Source organism: Pseudorasbora parva, chromosome 15, assembly GCF_024679245.1.
Source record: "Pseudorasbora parva isolate DD20220531a chromosome 15, ASM2467924v1, whole genome shotgun sequence".
Classification (NCBI taxonomy): domain Eukaryota; kingdom Metazoa; phylum Chordata; class Actinopteri; order Cypriniformes; family Gobionidae; genus Pseudorasbora; species Pseudorasbora parva.
The window spans coordinates 3,009,384-3,026,169 of NC_090186.1; the positions used below are offsets into that span (position 1 = coordinate 3,009,384).

Sequence of the window (16,786 nt, forward strand, 5' to 3'; positions counted from 1 at the left end):
TGTGTGTGTGTTCAAATCTCTCATTATTAGAGATGCACCGATTGCAGTTTTTTGACGATTCCTATTTTCTTTCTAAAAACTAAAATTGACACTATATACAAATGAAAAATATACTTTTCTTCAATGCAACCTTTTATTTTCATTTAAAAAAACACATAAAAAATCAGTAATAAAATAACAAACAAATTGCAAACAGCACAAACGAATGCAACAGAATAGAGATATTAAATAAACATGGCTTTAACGTTTACAGGTGGTTAGTATTCAGGTAAGAATTAACGTAAGCTATGTAAGGACATTGTCTGGACATTCTTCAATGTAAAAATACAGATTAATGCTTCCAGTCAAAATTACAAAAATTATTCAGTCAAGAGCAGAGAGAGATTTTCTGTGTTTTGTTCTTTGATTAGCATGACAGACAGCAGCAGGTTATTAGTCTGCTGTCACTTTAAGAGTTTATACACAGATCCAAAACACTTTTACACAACAAGTTTTATCTTTGTTAAAGGTGCACTATGCAAAAAATGTTCGTTATGAATCAGTGAATCGACTCATGATTCGGATCGCGTGTCAAACTGCTGGAATCACGTGACACTGGCGATCCGAATCATGAGTCGATTCACTGATTCATAACGGTTCGAAGCTTTGTTTTAAAATCGGCCATGATTAATCGTTATAAATCTTGTTTTGCGCACAATAACTCTTCTGGTGTCTTCATAAAATGATTGTAGAGCCGCTGTAGTGAGATGGGCTTTGTAACGACGTCTTTAGTGCCTTTATGGGTCTTGAGAGAGGAAATGACATTGGTGTCAATGAAGGCCTTTCTGAGCCATCGGATTTCAACACTAATATCTTCATCTGTGTGTGAAGATGAGCGGAGGTCTGACGGCTGGCCAACCACAGGAGGAATTAATCACACAATTTACATTACAGGGTGAACTAACCCTTTTTTCCCGTCTTTCGGATGAGACGTTAAACCGAGGTCCTGACTCTCTGTGGTCGTTAAAGATCCCAGGATGTCCTTCGGAAAAAGAGTAGGGGTGTAACCCCGGCATCCTGGCCAAATTTGCCCATTGGCCCCTGTCCATCATGGCCTCCTAATAATCCCCATATCCTGATTGGCTTCATCACTCGGTCTCCTCTCCACCAATCAGCTGGTGTGCGGTAAGCGTTCTGGCGCAATATGGCTGCCGTCGCATCATCCAGGTGGTGCTGCACACTGGTGGTGGTTGAGGAGATTCCCCCCTTCTATGTAAAGCGCATTGAGTGCCTTGAAAAGCGCTATATAAATTGAACGCATTATTATTATTAGTACGTGTTTCATGAATTCACACTTACTTCAAATTAAATAGAGTAAAGATAATGTGTATTAGTCCAGGGGAGGGCTCCAGACTCTGAACTTTTGCCCGAACCCAGAGTATCCCCCGTGATAAAGATACTCTAGAGCTAGTCTGTAATGTATTATGGATTGTGTTGACATCTGATGAGAGTTTATTAAATAAAAGTGAGGAGATGGGGTGGTGGAGGGATGCTAAAATAAAAATGGTCAACGAGAGAAGGTAAATCTGTTGTATATGTACACCTCTTATCGCTGATTAGATTAATTAGCTTAAAGGGTTACTTCAGCGATTAGCATATGGCTTTGTATCAGTAGAAACCCTGGAGTATATTCGAATGATCATGCTCTCATATCCCCCCTCTTATATCCCCCTGAGACGAGAGATTTATGCATTTCATTTCCGGAAAAATTACTCAGGTGACGCAAATATTGTCAATTTGCGTCATGGGTAAAATGCTTGGCCAGATGCTAATGATTACAGCCAGCAGAGGGAGCCATTTCCGCATGTTTTCAACACACACGAGGGATGGAGATCACACTCACAGCTCAGCTCGGCTCAGGCATTCATATTAACGGTGCGGCCGGAGTCTTTTATCTTCTCAAGTTAATTCCTATGAAAGTTAATTTTCTAGAGGCATGAACTGAAAATGCGGCAGACTGAACACGCGCTGAGAACGACTGCTGCGAGCGTGGACGCTTTTACCTCAGCTCTCATCACGATGTGTGTAATCTGACTCCTGCTGCGTTTGTGACACTTCCTCAGTGGCTAAATCACAATATATTGAACACACACGTTGAGTTTTTAATTGTAGTGTCTGTTCTCTAACTGAACTGATTTTATGAAGAATAACGCGGTGGTGGGAGAGTAAAAGTGATTCTGTAGCAGCGGCTTTGGCAGTGGCACACAGGGCAGTGAAGCATTCTGGGAATTGTAGTCTTTCATCCCCATGAGGTCTTTTCTCAGTCTAGAAAGCACCAAATTCAAAAATAATTTCACATTTCTACTACATTAATGACCCAGTTTAAATACAGATTCATCTTCCCAGCGCTGAAGTACTCCTTTAATGTGCACTTGTTAATTAGGTTTGATGAGCTGACGGCTCCATTGTTTAGTTGGTTTAATTATCTGAATGTGCTCCTCCCGAAATTAGTTAATAAAACTTCACTTCACGCAGATGTTATATGAACATGATCCTGTGCTTTTGTGCGATAATGTTTCCTGCAGACTGAGCCGCTGCCATGCCAAGCCGCTCCTCGGATGAACGAACGTGTGTGTTTTGAGGACATGTGGGTCCTCTTTAACTTGGGTGGGCACGGTCTCATGTGTGTGTGTGTGTGGTGGCCCTGTGTTTAGAAACTGGAGGAAGAGTAAAGACAGTGAACCGTGGAAGATGAGCCTTTGCGTAGGCTTGCAGAGAGATGGATGATGCTCTAGTGCCTAGTTTAGCATAAAAGCAACCCTATTAATGCAGAATACTGACAAGCCTGCAAAGTAAATGCTCATCTGATTAAAAGGCACACCCTGATGCTTTTCAAAATGTCTTCATATCTGAAAGCGATGAGCGGATGGCACTTTTCCGTTCCTATTCTGAGTGTCTGGATTGCCGGGTTAAGCTTCCGGCTGTGATTTGGCACGGTTTGTCTTTTGATCCCTGTAATTGAAACACTCTCTGCCTGAAGCTCTTCCGTCAATCCCGCCATCCATAAAATTACAAATGCCTCAGTGGCGTAGTGGGTTTATTAAAATGTTAAATCTATATCTATTTATCTATCTTTACCTTTTCCGCTATCTTTAGCTTTCCCACACTCAGCAGCCTTTCATTAGTCTCTCTCTTCTCTGGGCATCATCTTCCTCCCAGACCTCTAAACACAGCCAGCTCTTTATAAATGAACAAACAGACAAACAAGTCTAGAGACATGAAGGGACATTTCCATTCTGTCCCATACAATTTTGAACTTTGACAATGATCTTTTTTTAAAGAAAGTACAAGTGGTCAACAGTATGAGACACATAAACAGTCATTTGTAGTCTTTTGTTTTCTCCGTTTATAAGAGAGCATTGGTGATGCCAGGCCATATTCCAGACAGCTTTCCTATAAGCGCTTGCCTACAGGATCTCTATCATCAAAGATGATTGATTGACCATTAGCTTATAGTTTGGATTGGCGGTTTGGTTCTGTTCTGGACAGCCAAGCACGGATAAAAGCAGCAAAAAACCCTTAGGCCCCGATCTCACAGAACGCGTTTTTCAGGTTCGAAAAGGCGTCTTTTTTGGTTGGCGTTTTTAATTTAGAAAAAGCAGTGCCCTGCAGTTTTTTTTGTATGTTTCTAGGAAACCCCCGAATCAGCTGTCCTGTCAGTCTGATCAAGGTAACGGTCCCCACAACGTAAGACCACCTCTCCAGTCATTTGATTGGACAATAGAAAAAAAACGCGATGACGTCGGGCGCTTTTCCGCTCAGAGTTGATTTTTTTCACTTCATGCGCTCAAAGCGCTCCTTCTAAAACGCGAGGCGCCCGGAGCACATAACGCTCTCTGCCAACCGAAATCCATTAAAAAAGGCACTTCTCGCTGCAAAAACGCATTCTGTGTGATCGGGGCCTTACACTGCAAAACATGCTACTTATTTAGTATTTCTTTCTTGTTTCCAGTCCAAATATCTAAATATTCTTAAATCAAGATGCATTTACTAGATCAGTACAATGACATGATATATTTGTTCTTGTTTTCTGGGGAAAAATATCAAAATGAGTTTTTGCTTAAAACAGGCAAAATGATCTGCCAATGGGGTGAGAGAAATAATCTTATTTCTGTTTGGGACGGAAACAAGAAACAAGATTTCAATCAGAAATAAGATTATTTTCCTCACCCCATTAGCAGATCATTTAGCCTGTTTTAAGCAAAAACTCACTTCATTTAGATTTTATCTTCAACAAAACAAGAAAAAATATCTAATGTCATTTTACTTATATCGTAAATACATCTTGATTTTTTGATATTTAAACTAGAAACAAGACAAAATGACTGAGTGAGAAGAGCATTTTTTGCAGTGTAGCAGTTTGCAGAGCACTTTCAGAGTTGGTCTAAAACCCTCCACCATCCCCAGCTCCACCTGTATAGATCTGCTATGGGATAATCAATATATGCTATTTGTGTGTCTGTGTCGTGTCTCTGTTGGCAATAGCAAGTTCCTGTAGTTTCTCTGCAGCAGCAATAATAGCAGATCTATTCCGTCAAGACCAAATACATTAACATTGTCGTATCCATTACTGTGCTAAAAATCTTCCCAAGAGTTACCATTTAATTTGCATGCACTGTCAGAAAAAAAAGGTGACATTGCTGTCACTGGGGCTGTACCTAAGGTACAAAACCGTAAAAGGTAATACTATGTACCTTTTAAAGCCGCACTTGGCTACTTTTGCTCTCGGGGTCCCCCTACAGTTGGGAAAAAATAATGTCCTCAACTACTGTCGTAAGCTCTGTCATCCTACAACAGGGGATGCCATCGCGCGTGCATTTGTTGACATGACAGCCCTGATAGCCCTGAGCTAGTGATGCGCGGGTCGTCTCATAACCCGCGGACCCTGTATGTCTATTTAATGGTCGTGGGTGCGCGGCGGGTTGTAAAAATATATACAGTGGTGCGGTGCGGGCCAAATAACTTCATAAAAGCGTCCCCGCGGGTCGGTGCAGCACTAACAGTTCCCCTGAACACTGCAGGAGGAGTTCACATGCAGGTGTTCTTCTGGTGGTGCGTGTGAAATGTCTTCATCCCAGGTAACGTTACAGTCAGTGGCATATGCTTCAGCATGTCATATGAATATAATTTCATGGGTTTTATTTTTTTCAAACGCCAAATAATCGCGATGCTCACGTTTACAAGCCAGCGTCATTATAGTAGTCTATTGGTTACCGTTTTACAGAATCTATATGATCCTTCAGTTCAGTGTTTGAGTGGTCGGTAATCACCATAACAAGCAGGACAGCATCGGTCGGGCACGCCTCCTTCAGCTCACGCCGACGAGCAAACGCTGGTCACATGTTGATCCTCGTCCGGCCTTTAATCCCATCACTTTTTCCTTTCCTCTTATTGCTTTCCTCCAACAAAACCTTTTCTTTCTTATTTGTCTCTGCTGATTCGGACACGACTATATTATCCGATGAACAAAGTTGGGCTCGCACGTCCGAATGTAAGGAAGTGTGTGTGTTGGTGGAAGTGACGTATATGCCGTAAAGCAGTCTTGTAATTTTGTAGTTCTTTTTGTTCACGGGTTACTACCCGAAACCTGAAGTTTAAAAGTACGGTTAAAAACGATACAGACCCCATCAGGCTATGGCAGACGTGTCATTCAACCTGTTGTAAGTCGATTTATCATCACAAGAGTCTTAAAAAATATATTATGAAGGTTGAAAAGTTACCTAGTGCTGCTTTAAGGTACTAACATGTACCATTTAGGGGTGAGTAAGGTACAAAGATGTACCTTTTCACTTTTGTACCTTTTGTGCCGCCTCAGTGACAGCACTAACCTAACCCTAACCCTTATTTTCTGAGTGCGGTAAAGACACGATTGGGTGGACGTTATCCCTTACATATACAATACCCTGGGAATGTTTTTTAAGTAAAGTTTTAAGTTTAACTAAGGGTTTTCAAGTCTTTTAAGTAAAATAAAGAAAGAGTATTGCAATAAAACATTTTCTCCTTAACCTTTTTCTGTTCCTGTCGCCTAAGAATAGAAAAGCACAAAAAAAACGAGCCGAACCGAAAAATAGTTTAAAACCGAGGTATGTATTGAACCGTGGACTAACTGTATTGTTGCATCCCTACAAAAACATCCCGAATACAAATCATGGCGAGCTGCACGAATGCGCTGGATTCGTGTGGTTTTGATGCCGATGTAGGATCATAAAGCCATGAGCCATTGAGGGAAGGCTCGCTCGAGATACATCGGCGCTGTGCAGTGTGTGTGTGTGTGTGTGTGTGTGTGTGTGTGTGTCAGGTACATGGAGGACAGGTGCTGTGTGTGAAGACGATCAGCTCATGTGTGTCCCTAAAGATATCTCTCTCCTGGGCGCCGCCACTATATTCGTGAACCCCTGCAGTTATATTGCTCCTCATTGTTAGCTCATGTTAGTTAATACATTAAAGGGATAGTTCAGCCAAAAATGAGCCTGTGATGTTTATCTGCTGACCCTCAGGGCGTCCGAGATATAGGTGTGTTTGTTTCTTCAGGAGAACACAAATGAAGATTTTTAACTCAGCCGTTGCTCGTATAATGCATGTCAATGGGGTGTATTTCTATGAGAGTAAAAAACACACACACATACGAATCCATATTAAACCCTGTGGCTCGTGGAGACACATTGATGTCTTAAGACACGAAACCATCGCTTTCTGTGAGAAACACAACAGTATTTGTGTTATTTTTTACCTTAAATACAACACTATGTACCATAATTTCCGGCAAGTCAGGTCAAATGTACGGCGTACAAAGGCGTACGGCTTTTTTCCAGTAAAAAGCGCTACATAAATAAAGGTGATTTGACAGCAGGTTAAGCGACATGCTCGAGTAAGTTTACGGATAAATGAGTGGATAACCTCATCTCTCATTTCCAGAAACTGAGCTAGCTTTCAGGTCTTGTCCACACTAATACGTCTTCATTTAAAAAGGCATCTTTTTGTCTCCACTAGTGTTGTAGTCAAGACCACCTAAACCGAGACCAAGACCACACCAGCTCTCCTTAAATTCATCCATATACTGTCTGAGAAATGACTTATATTTAGTTAATAAATGTAATTAGAATAGTAAGACACTATAGCGCTGTCACCAATCAAATCACTGACGATTAAATTCATGGCACAGAAGTTGTGTCTGAACTGGTACAATTACACCTGCATAAATAATGTTCAGATTCATTTAACATTAAAACATAATTTAAAAGTCACAGTTGTCATTTAATATTAACTTCTGGTTTATTGAACATTTGTATGAATCAATATAATTTTCAATCATGCTTATGTTCATGAAAACAGCTCTCTTGTGCTTGTGATATTGCTTAATTATATTACAGTCAGTTCTTTCTTGTGATATATTGAGTGCTCAGATATTCATAAAACTAAATATTCTATGGCCTACAACATTTTGGTGAAAATGGTCAAAAATCCTGGCGGTGGCTGGCAAAAAAAATGTTTTAACGCTGGCGGGGAAAGAGTTAAAGACAATAAATATTATTATAGTTATTGCACAACCGCCCAATAGGTGGCGATATTCACTAAGAATATAAATCGGCGTTAAACAAAACTTTTTACTCCTGTGTTTAGCGCTCTTTGTGCGTTCACCTTGAATGAACTTGCTCTCAACTTATAACTGTGTAACCCTTTCATTTGCCTAATCTAGATACTAAACCAACAAGATATATTACTCAGTCTTGGCTTCTATTTTAACAGTTAACAAACCACCAGATGCCATGTAACATGAGAACACTGATTTGCATGATTTATTTTATTCAGATTGACTTGTAATGTCTTCTGCTTTGTGACTGCTGAAGTCCGGAGCTTGTCTTTCTGTTTATTTTCTGGGAATATGTGCGTAGCGCTACACCAGTCATTCCCAAACTGTGTCCGCGGACCACTAGTGGTCCATGAGGGTACTGCAGGTGGTCCGTGGAAAGGCAAAGAAAATTAAATAATATTTTTTTGTACCTTCATTTTACCAGGAAATGTAATTCCCGTAAAAAAATAAAAAGTAAAAAGAATATGTAGGCCTATATTGATATAACATTTGTATTAAATTGTCAAGTTATTGTGCGATTACTAAAGTAGCCTAGTGGCGCTCGGTCGTGACGTTCAAGTTCAGTGCCGTTATGGATCGGTGGATATATCATTATAGCAACGGGTTCTCTGAAGAGAAAAGAGACAGTTACAAAAAAATGAAGAGATTGACAGTGAGTCGGATCATCTATGAGCCAGATTCATCATAAAAAAACAAATAAAAGGAGGGTGAAGAGAAAATACTGCGAGAGCTATGTAGCATTAGGGCGCTGGAGTAAATAAATTAAATATGTGGCAGCCGGTGTGTGCTGTAAACTTTCCTTTAACAAGCCTGTTGTACTGATGTGATGACTAGTTATAGTTTTAGTGTTAGTAAGCCTATTAAGAGGTGCGGATTCATTCAGGCAGGACTGTGTGTAGCTGTAGACATATTTTTTGATTACAAATAGTGGTCCACACACACAAAAAGTTTGAACACCCCTGCGCTACAACATAGCCAGTGCTTGAAAAAAAACAGCCAATGAGATCATTTGAGACATCTCATGTTTTTTTTCCATAATTCAGGGGGATTAGTTAGACAATGGGCTTAAACAGACGTATCTATGCAAACAAACATATGGAAATCACATGGTATCACATATGGAAAGTGACAGTGGTGTATTTAACTATATATAGGAGCTTTGTAAATGAGCATTAAGTTTTTCCAGCACCACATCAGAAAGGAGGTATTACCTCACCAGACAGCAAAACTGGGTGAACCACAACTCATTATGGGAGCCCTGTCTGGTCTGCTTCTGGCTCCTGAATCAGACGCATAGGAGGACATTAGCCTGCCAAAGCGTTCAATGTGTAGGAAATCTTTAATGTTGATTAGCGGTGCAGGGACGATACTGATCAATCCCATGCGCTAACATCCATGTGGATGTTACTTTGACACGCTCCACCTACCTAAGCATTGCTGAGACCATGTTCAGCCTTTCATGGAAACGGTATTCTGGTGGCTGTGGCTCTTCCAGCAGGATAATGCTCCTGACACAAAAGCACAAATGCTTCAGGAATGGTTTGAGGAGCACAACAACCAGTTTGAGGCGTCGACTCGGCCTCCAGATTCCCCAGATCTCAATCTGATCAAGCATCTGTGGGATGAGCTGAACAAACAAGTCCGATCCATCCCACCTTGCAGCTTACAGGACTTAAAGGATCTGCTGCTAACATCTTGGAGCCAGATACCACAGCACACCTGCAGGGGTCAAGAGGAGTCCATGCCTCGACGGGTCAGGGCTGTTTTGGCAGCTAAAGAGAGACTAATGGAATATAATGTGCCTGATCACTGTATATTGATCATATATGGTGACACCCAAAATATGATGATTAGGATGAATAGGATTTTACTCTGGTCATAGTTATAGCCTTATGGACAGCATTCAGTCTTTGGGTGACCCCTGCTTCCTGTCTCTCTCAAACTGTGCTATTTGAAAAGGCCAAAAATACAACTTTATAAAAAATATTGTTGCTAAGTGTTCCAGACCTGAAAAATAAGGAACACAACTACACAGAAACAAACACACTCCTTTGACCCGCACAAGCCAATGCTTCTCACATAATCACAAAAACAAATCAAAACATTATTTTTAGAATGGAATGCTTAAATTTTGATAAAGCCAACCAAAATTGTCATTCAAAATAGGAAAGCATGCACACACCACTGTGCGGTGTTCAGGCTCAGCATCAGGAACTGACTGAGAAACGTCCAGCTCTTCATGTTATTTTACTGAATGGACCGGGGTCTGCTCAGCTGTCACAAACTGAGCGGCTTCGAAATCAGATACTCAAAGAAACAACGCAATACTACGCACCGGACGCATTTACAGGGTTTTATGAAGGTACATTTAAGACCAATTAAAGAAAATGTAAGGAATAAATCACAGGCAGCTTAACACATCATGTTCTCTAAATGTGAACGTCCGAGGAACAATGAGTTGTATAAGCAACGCTTCAAAATTTGAAAATAACACTTCTTTATTAATTTTTACTTAATTTAACGGAAAAAAAAACGCCCAGTTTGAACGGCTCTACACTAGAAATAACTTTTACTGAGTCTTCTGATCACACTGCAAAAGTGATGTTTTCCAGATCGTGCAAATATTGAAAAGGTTCCTAAAATCAGGACACATTCATTTGAGAAGCAAAATGACATATGACTAAAACAAGAACAAACACCTGCCAATGGGTTCAGAAAAATATACCTCATTCTCACACTGACAGATTCTTGTTTTAAGCATAAATACACTTCATTATGTTAAATTTCTCAGAAAACAAGATGTAATATTTTGCATCTTAAGTAAATGTATCTTGATTAAAGGATGTTTAGACATTTGTACTGCAGTACATGCAATTTAATTTAGAGGCCTATGATTTATATATATATATATATATATAGAGAGAGAGAGAGAGAGAGAGAGAGAGAGAGAGAGAGAGAGAGAGAGAGAGAGAGAGAGAGAGAGAGAGAGAGAGAGAGAGAGAGAGAGAGAGAGAGACAAAGAAAGGGGAGGGATTTCTTTCACTGCAACATTTCTATTTAAAACAAATAGATTTCTTTATTTAAAATAAAGAAAGAATGAAAATTTGATTAAAATAAGTAAATACAATAGTAAATTGAGTACATGTAGGTGTATATAATGATATAAAATATATAATTCTACTTGAACATATAAGAATATTTTCTTAAATTAACATCTTAATATAAACATTTAAATATTTTATAAATAATATTTTAGACATATTTATAATATAATTATTTCACACCATATAAATTGGGTATTTTTATGCAATAAACTGAATAGATGCCTTTTAAATTGTAGGACAGGGTCCCTCACACGAGTATGATCATATTTAGGGGTCCATGGCATCTAAAAGATTGCAAACTTCGTCAAACTTCATAGAACAAGTTTCCCTCAGTTTGCCTACAGGTTCATTTCAAACAAACCTACAAGTGGAATTTGTACGTATGACAACTGAAAAATGATGGCTTACATTAAGCAAACAACTTTAAAATGGAGTTTTACTTCATTTTAATGGTTAATTTAAAGTGTATTAGTCAAAAAGCATGTCTAATTAATTTAAATCATGAAACATATACAATTCAACAGCAAAATTATTAAAAGGTAGTCAAAATGTTTTTTTAGACCCCCAATGAAATACATTACATTTTTCACCAAATTTCGTTTTTTGCAGTTTTGGGTGAACTGTTAACTCACGAGGGTGTAAATGATGACACTTTTTGGGTAAACTCACTTTATGTGTGTACTGATTCATCCAAAAGTTTAAACGTTATACATTAAATCAAATTTTTATGAAAGGATTCTGCATCGTCCTGATTTAATGCCATATTGAATTTAAGACTTTTTGCTCCAATTTAAGACATTTTACGGCCTTAAATTGGTCAAATTAAGAATTGTTTACGTCTTTTAAGCCGTCTTTCGGATGAGACGTTAAACCGAGGTCCTGACTCTCTGTGGTCGTTAAAGATCCCAGGATGCCCTTCGATAAAGGGTAGGGGTGTAACCCCGACGTCCTGGCCAAATTTGCCCACTGGCCTCTTTCCATCATGTCCTCCTAAACATCCCCCTCTCCTGATTGGCTTAATCACTCAGTCTCCTCTCCACCAATCAGCTGGTGTGTGCTGAGCAAATTATTTTTAAGACCCGTGGAAACCCTGATATAAAACCTTTTTGCTTCAAAATACAGTTTGTGAAATCAAAATAAACTGGTGCAAACAAAATGATCATTTGCCAATTAAATATGATAAGACCACTAAAGTATTACACAACACTTCATATTAAAATACTAACACTTACCACTGAGTTAATGTAAATCCTTATGGTAAGTGTAACTGTGAAAACTCCACAAAGACAAACAGCTCATGCAAATGACAGGAGCGTGTAATTGACAGGTATGCATTAAACTAAATTACAAGCACACTTCTCCACGTTTGGTTTCTCTGACACTTTCCCGTCATCAAAAGTCTAAAAATAGGCTTAATCCTGACCTCTGGTGCACCCACAGCTCCCACACCAGCACAAAACGCCTTCAAGTCTGCCCTCTGCTGTCCCAGAGGAGCGCTGCCATGGGTTCACACCGATCTTGAGGTGTTTTAAAGGAATCAATATAAAAAGCAATCTTAATTTTAAAGGTTCAGCCCTCAGGTTCATACTTTTTGCCCGCTAATCATTTTTAGAAAGTTATAGAAGGCACACACGGTGCATAAAATGTGCAAGTTCCACTAAATAATGCACGTTTATAAAATACGCAACACTAAAAAACGTTTTTAATACAGTGTAACATCCAACTTGATTTCATTTTTGCCTGTATGGATCAAAAGAAAACAGGACTACAGATTAAAATGATGGGAACTATCGAGTTGCACTCACAAGGGACGCCATACCCTTCATTAAAACTGACATCACACGAGGAGGGAGGGAGATTTTGGGTGCTGCTGGAGAAGCAAATTTGGTATAAATAGAAGAATCCACTCCTTTGAACAGGAGTTCACGGACTTACAGGAGTTGGAAAAGTACAAATATCCAGATCGGCCGGGACAGCAGCCCCGACCCCCTCTGACTTCTGGAGCTCCGGCCTGCTGGTGGGTACACACACTCGCCACTATGGCGCTTTTTGGGAGTGTGTGTTGTTTCTGAACGGGTGTGAGGATGCTGTGTGTGTGTCAGTGAGTTCCTGGGCCATGTTTATTAAGTCAGCAGTTTAAACAGGAGAAGCTTTCCGAGTGATTACTCATGTACTCGATTAGCAATTATTAAGACAACATGCTTCTATATAACGCCCTGCTTTGATGAGATGTTCGCCCTCTCATTCATCACCGCTCTCATTTCATCATTTCTTCACAGGCTTAGCTCAAAAAAATGGACCTCAGAGTAACAAGCATTCTTCTTCTCCTTGTGGTCCTGGCTGAGGCGACGCCTGACAGATACTATCATGTGAAGAAACAGCCTTATCCTACAAAATCTCACGGTGAGTTTACTTTTGCTCCATGTCAACGTAATGAATTGTAATGTGGGATGAGTTGGAATATGTATATAGAATAACAGCAGCAGGTGCACCATTAAGACACAGCAAACTAAGGGAGATCGAGGTGTATGGGTGCCTAATATATGTAGACTGTAAAAAGAAATTCAGGTCTACAAATAAAAATTTCTACATTTTTCAGTTGGCCAAATTGAATTTCTGTGAATTGATGCAATTTAACGCACAGAAGTTCAATTTGGCCAACTAAAAATGTTTCAATTGGAGACCTGATTTTTTTTTTTTTTTTTGACAGTGTACTATTTTCTGTCAGCAAACATCAAACTCTTTAGATAACTAGCCCCTCTTTAATAGCCAAACTGCACATTGCCCAGAATACATTCATTTGAGCAATACATTTGGCACGAGAGCATATATAACCTTCTACTTTAAAGCATTTTAAAAATCGCAAAAACAGATGTAACCACTTTAAACAACAGGCATACCCAGAATAAGCCACTGTGGTGTTAAATTATACCATTAGTTTCTGGATACGCACGCTTTCAACAACAACAAAAAAATGCTATTCCTGTCAAACAATCCAACCCAACCGTGCAGCACTATGACTACATATAATTAATAAATCACCATATCTCACCTAAATATACTTGTGCATGTGATTTTATATCATGACAATCATCATAATACACATAACATGCATTTAAAAGTTATGGTTGAACCGAAGTGGACTACAGCTTTCAAACATTATGGACACACACACACTAGCTTAACTGCATTAGTGAGGATAAATCCATTGTTTTCATATCAGGTTAATATTTTTTATCGAATAACACAACCTCTGCCCCTACATTTTTGCAAAACACTAGATAACAAAAACACAATTTGGCCAAATTTGTTAGCCACTTTAACAGGTTTCAGTCTGATACTGAGTACATTTTGTAGGAAATATTAGACCTCACAAGTAGTCAAACCAACACACACACACACACACACAAACACAAAAACAACTAATACCCTCATTTATTATTAAAATATATTTCAATATATACATCAGATCTCTTATTAATGTGCATGAAACCTAAATGTAGCTTGAAATAAAAAATGAAAATGTAGCTTGTCAAACAGATTTCAGTTCAGTCAGAGACGAAAGTGTATGTTAAATTCCAAGCAATTTACGAATTGTTATTATATTTTCAAGGATGTAAGGCTGTGTCTGAATTCTCTTGTATTTTTTCTCTTATTTTTAGCTGTTGCTGGTGAACCTGGTATTCCAGGTCCCCCAGGTGAACCTGGCCCCCCCGGCCCATCTGGCCCACCAGGAATGCCTGGAAAGAATGGTGTTGGACACACCGGTCCGGCTGGTCCACCTGGACCACCAGGTCCAGCAGGATACTCCTCACCTGGTAAACCTGGAAGCCCAGGTTCACCTGGAAAACCAGGTGCATCTGGATATCCAGGTGAGAAGGGACATCCAGGACCTGCAGGACCTCAAGGTGCAAGGGGAGCGCCAGGACCACCTGGAACCCCTGGACCTGCTGGCCTTTCTTCTGCCGGAAAGCCTGGACCACACGGTCTAACAGGAGCAATGGGCCCACGTGGAGAACCTGGCCTAAAGGGTCATCCTGGAATTCCAGGACTGCCAGGCCAGAAAGGAGAACCTGGGCATGGTATTCCAGGAGGACCTGGTGGCCCAGGTCCAATGGGCCCTCAGGGTCCTTCCGGTCAGCCCGGTCAGCCTGGAATTGGAAAACCAGGACCAGCTGGATTTCCTGGAGAGCCTGGAAAGTCAGGAATGCCAGGTAGGGATGGGTCACCAGGTCCTATGGGCATTCCAGGCCCAAAGGGTCACACAGGGGCACCTGGAATAGGAGCACCAGGAAAACCAGGCCAGAATGGCGCTCCAGGTATGCCTGGGTCAATGGGACAAAAAGGTCCTCAAGGACCAGCAGGACAGCCAGGCGCTCCGGGTCTGCCGGGTACTGGCAAACCTGGATCACCTGGAATTCCAGGAGATCGTGGAGTTCCAGGAACCCCAGGTACAACAGGTCAAAAGGGAGAACCAGGGCCAACAGGTCACACAGGTCTGCCAGGTGGAATTGGCCCAATGGGACAAGCTGGTCCTCAAGGTGCTAGGGGATTCCAAGGAGAAGCAGGACCACAGGGACCTAAAGGTGACATTGGTCTGGTTGGGGCACCAGGGCCAAGAGGTGCAAAGGGTGAGCAAGGGGCACAAGGCTTCTCAGGGAAACCTGGCATTCCAGGTGCAGCAGGTCCCTCAGGCCCAATGGGCCATATGGGACATCAGGGAGCCAAGGGCGAACCTGGATTTACCGGTGCTCCAGGTATCCCAGGTAGCAAGGGGCCACCAGGTGATAAGGGACATCCAGGACTTCAAGGGCAACCAGGTGGAAGAGGTGAAAATGGTATCCCTGGAGCAAGAGGACCAACAGGTCCACCAGGACCGAGTGGTCCACAAGGGCTTAAGGGTCATCCAGGACCTCCAGGCGCCCCAGGCCCAGCCGGGCTCACATCCAAGGGGATGTCTGGACCTCAGGGTCCTCCAGGTCTCCCTGGTGCTAGGGGTCATGATGGTCATCCAGGTAAACCAGGACCTCCTGGGCCACCTGGTCCCCCAGGCGAGATGCTTTACCACCACGAGAAAAGCATGCCAATTAAATCCCATGAGATGGTAATGCCTCTTAGTCACGAGGTGATGAAGGCACCCATGTCAGCATTCACAGCTCTTCTTACCACAGCTTATCCTAATGCTGGAGCACCAATTGCATTCAACCAGATTGTGTACAATGGAGAGAACCACTACGATCCTACCACTGGCATATTCACCTGTCAGGTTCCAGGACTTTACTACTTTTCTTTCCATATGCATGTCAACGGAGCAAACGCATTGGTAGCACTTTACAAAAACAGCGAGCCAGTCATGTTCTCTTATGATGAGTATAACAAAGGTTTCCTTGACCAGTTGTCTGGCAGTGCTGTCCTAATGCTAGATTCCCATGATACAGTGTACATCCAGGTTCCAGATGACCAGTCCAATGGCATTTATGCTGATGAAAATGTTCACTGTTCTTTCTCTGGCTTCTTGATTGCCACAACGTGATAACACACTCAAGAAAACCTCAATCTTTCTAACACAAAAATTGTCTGCATTTATACTCATGTTCATGTTGCCCAGAGATAAAGTCACGTTGAGTAGAAAATGAAGACGAATTTAGAAAAATTGTCTGTAGCTTGTGTATCTACATAAGACCTACTTGTATGGAAACATTTTAATAATCTCAATTATGGAACGCCAATTAAATTACCCGAGAAATTAGACGACAGACCTATTGCATTTGCCTAGAACCTGAACTGATGCTTATGTATTGAAAATGTGCTATGTGTATGCCTTTTTCCCTGTGCCCACATTTTAGGTTCCTGTGTTGAGTATGCTTTGAAGACACAGCCTCTTTAAGACAAATTAAGTGAGCCAGGTTTTGAATTAAACAGATTTCAAAGTGAATAATAATAATTGTGAGTTTTTTTTCTTTTAACTCTGTAATGTCACAAGGTGTGCATTATAATAATCAACACAAATAAAGTTTCAGTGCCAGTGTTGCTGTGTGTGTTTGAAGATTTC

At 40.8% G+C, this 16,786-nt stretch overlaps 2 protein-coding genes across 2 annotated transcripts in view; one reads left to right on the forward strand and one right to left on the reverse strand.

Annotated features, from left to right (window-relative positions):
- nt5dc1 (5'-nucleotidase domain containing 1) overlaps positions 1-16,786 on the reverse strand; it is a 68,563-nt gene that overhangs the window by 46,167 nt on the left and 5,610 nt on the right. The gene's annotated exons all lie outside the window — the stretch shown is intronic.
- On the forward strand, positions 12,641-16,764 carry col10a1b (collagen, type X, alpha 1b). Its single transcript, XM_067418436.1, has 3 exons — positions 12,641-12,751; positions 13,014-13,137; positions 14,397-16,764. The coding sequence occupies exons 2-3, from the start codon at positions 13,029-13,031 to the stop codon at positions 16,265-16,267; spliced, it is 1,980 nt and encodes a 659-aa protein (XP_067274537.1). The 5' UTR covers positions 12,641-12,751; positions 13,014-13,028; the 3' UTR covers positions 16,268-16,764.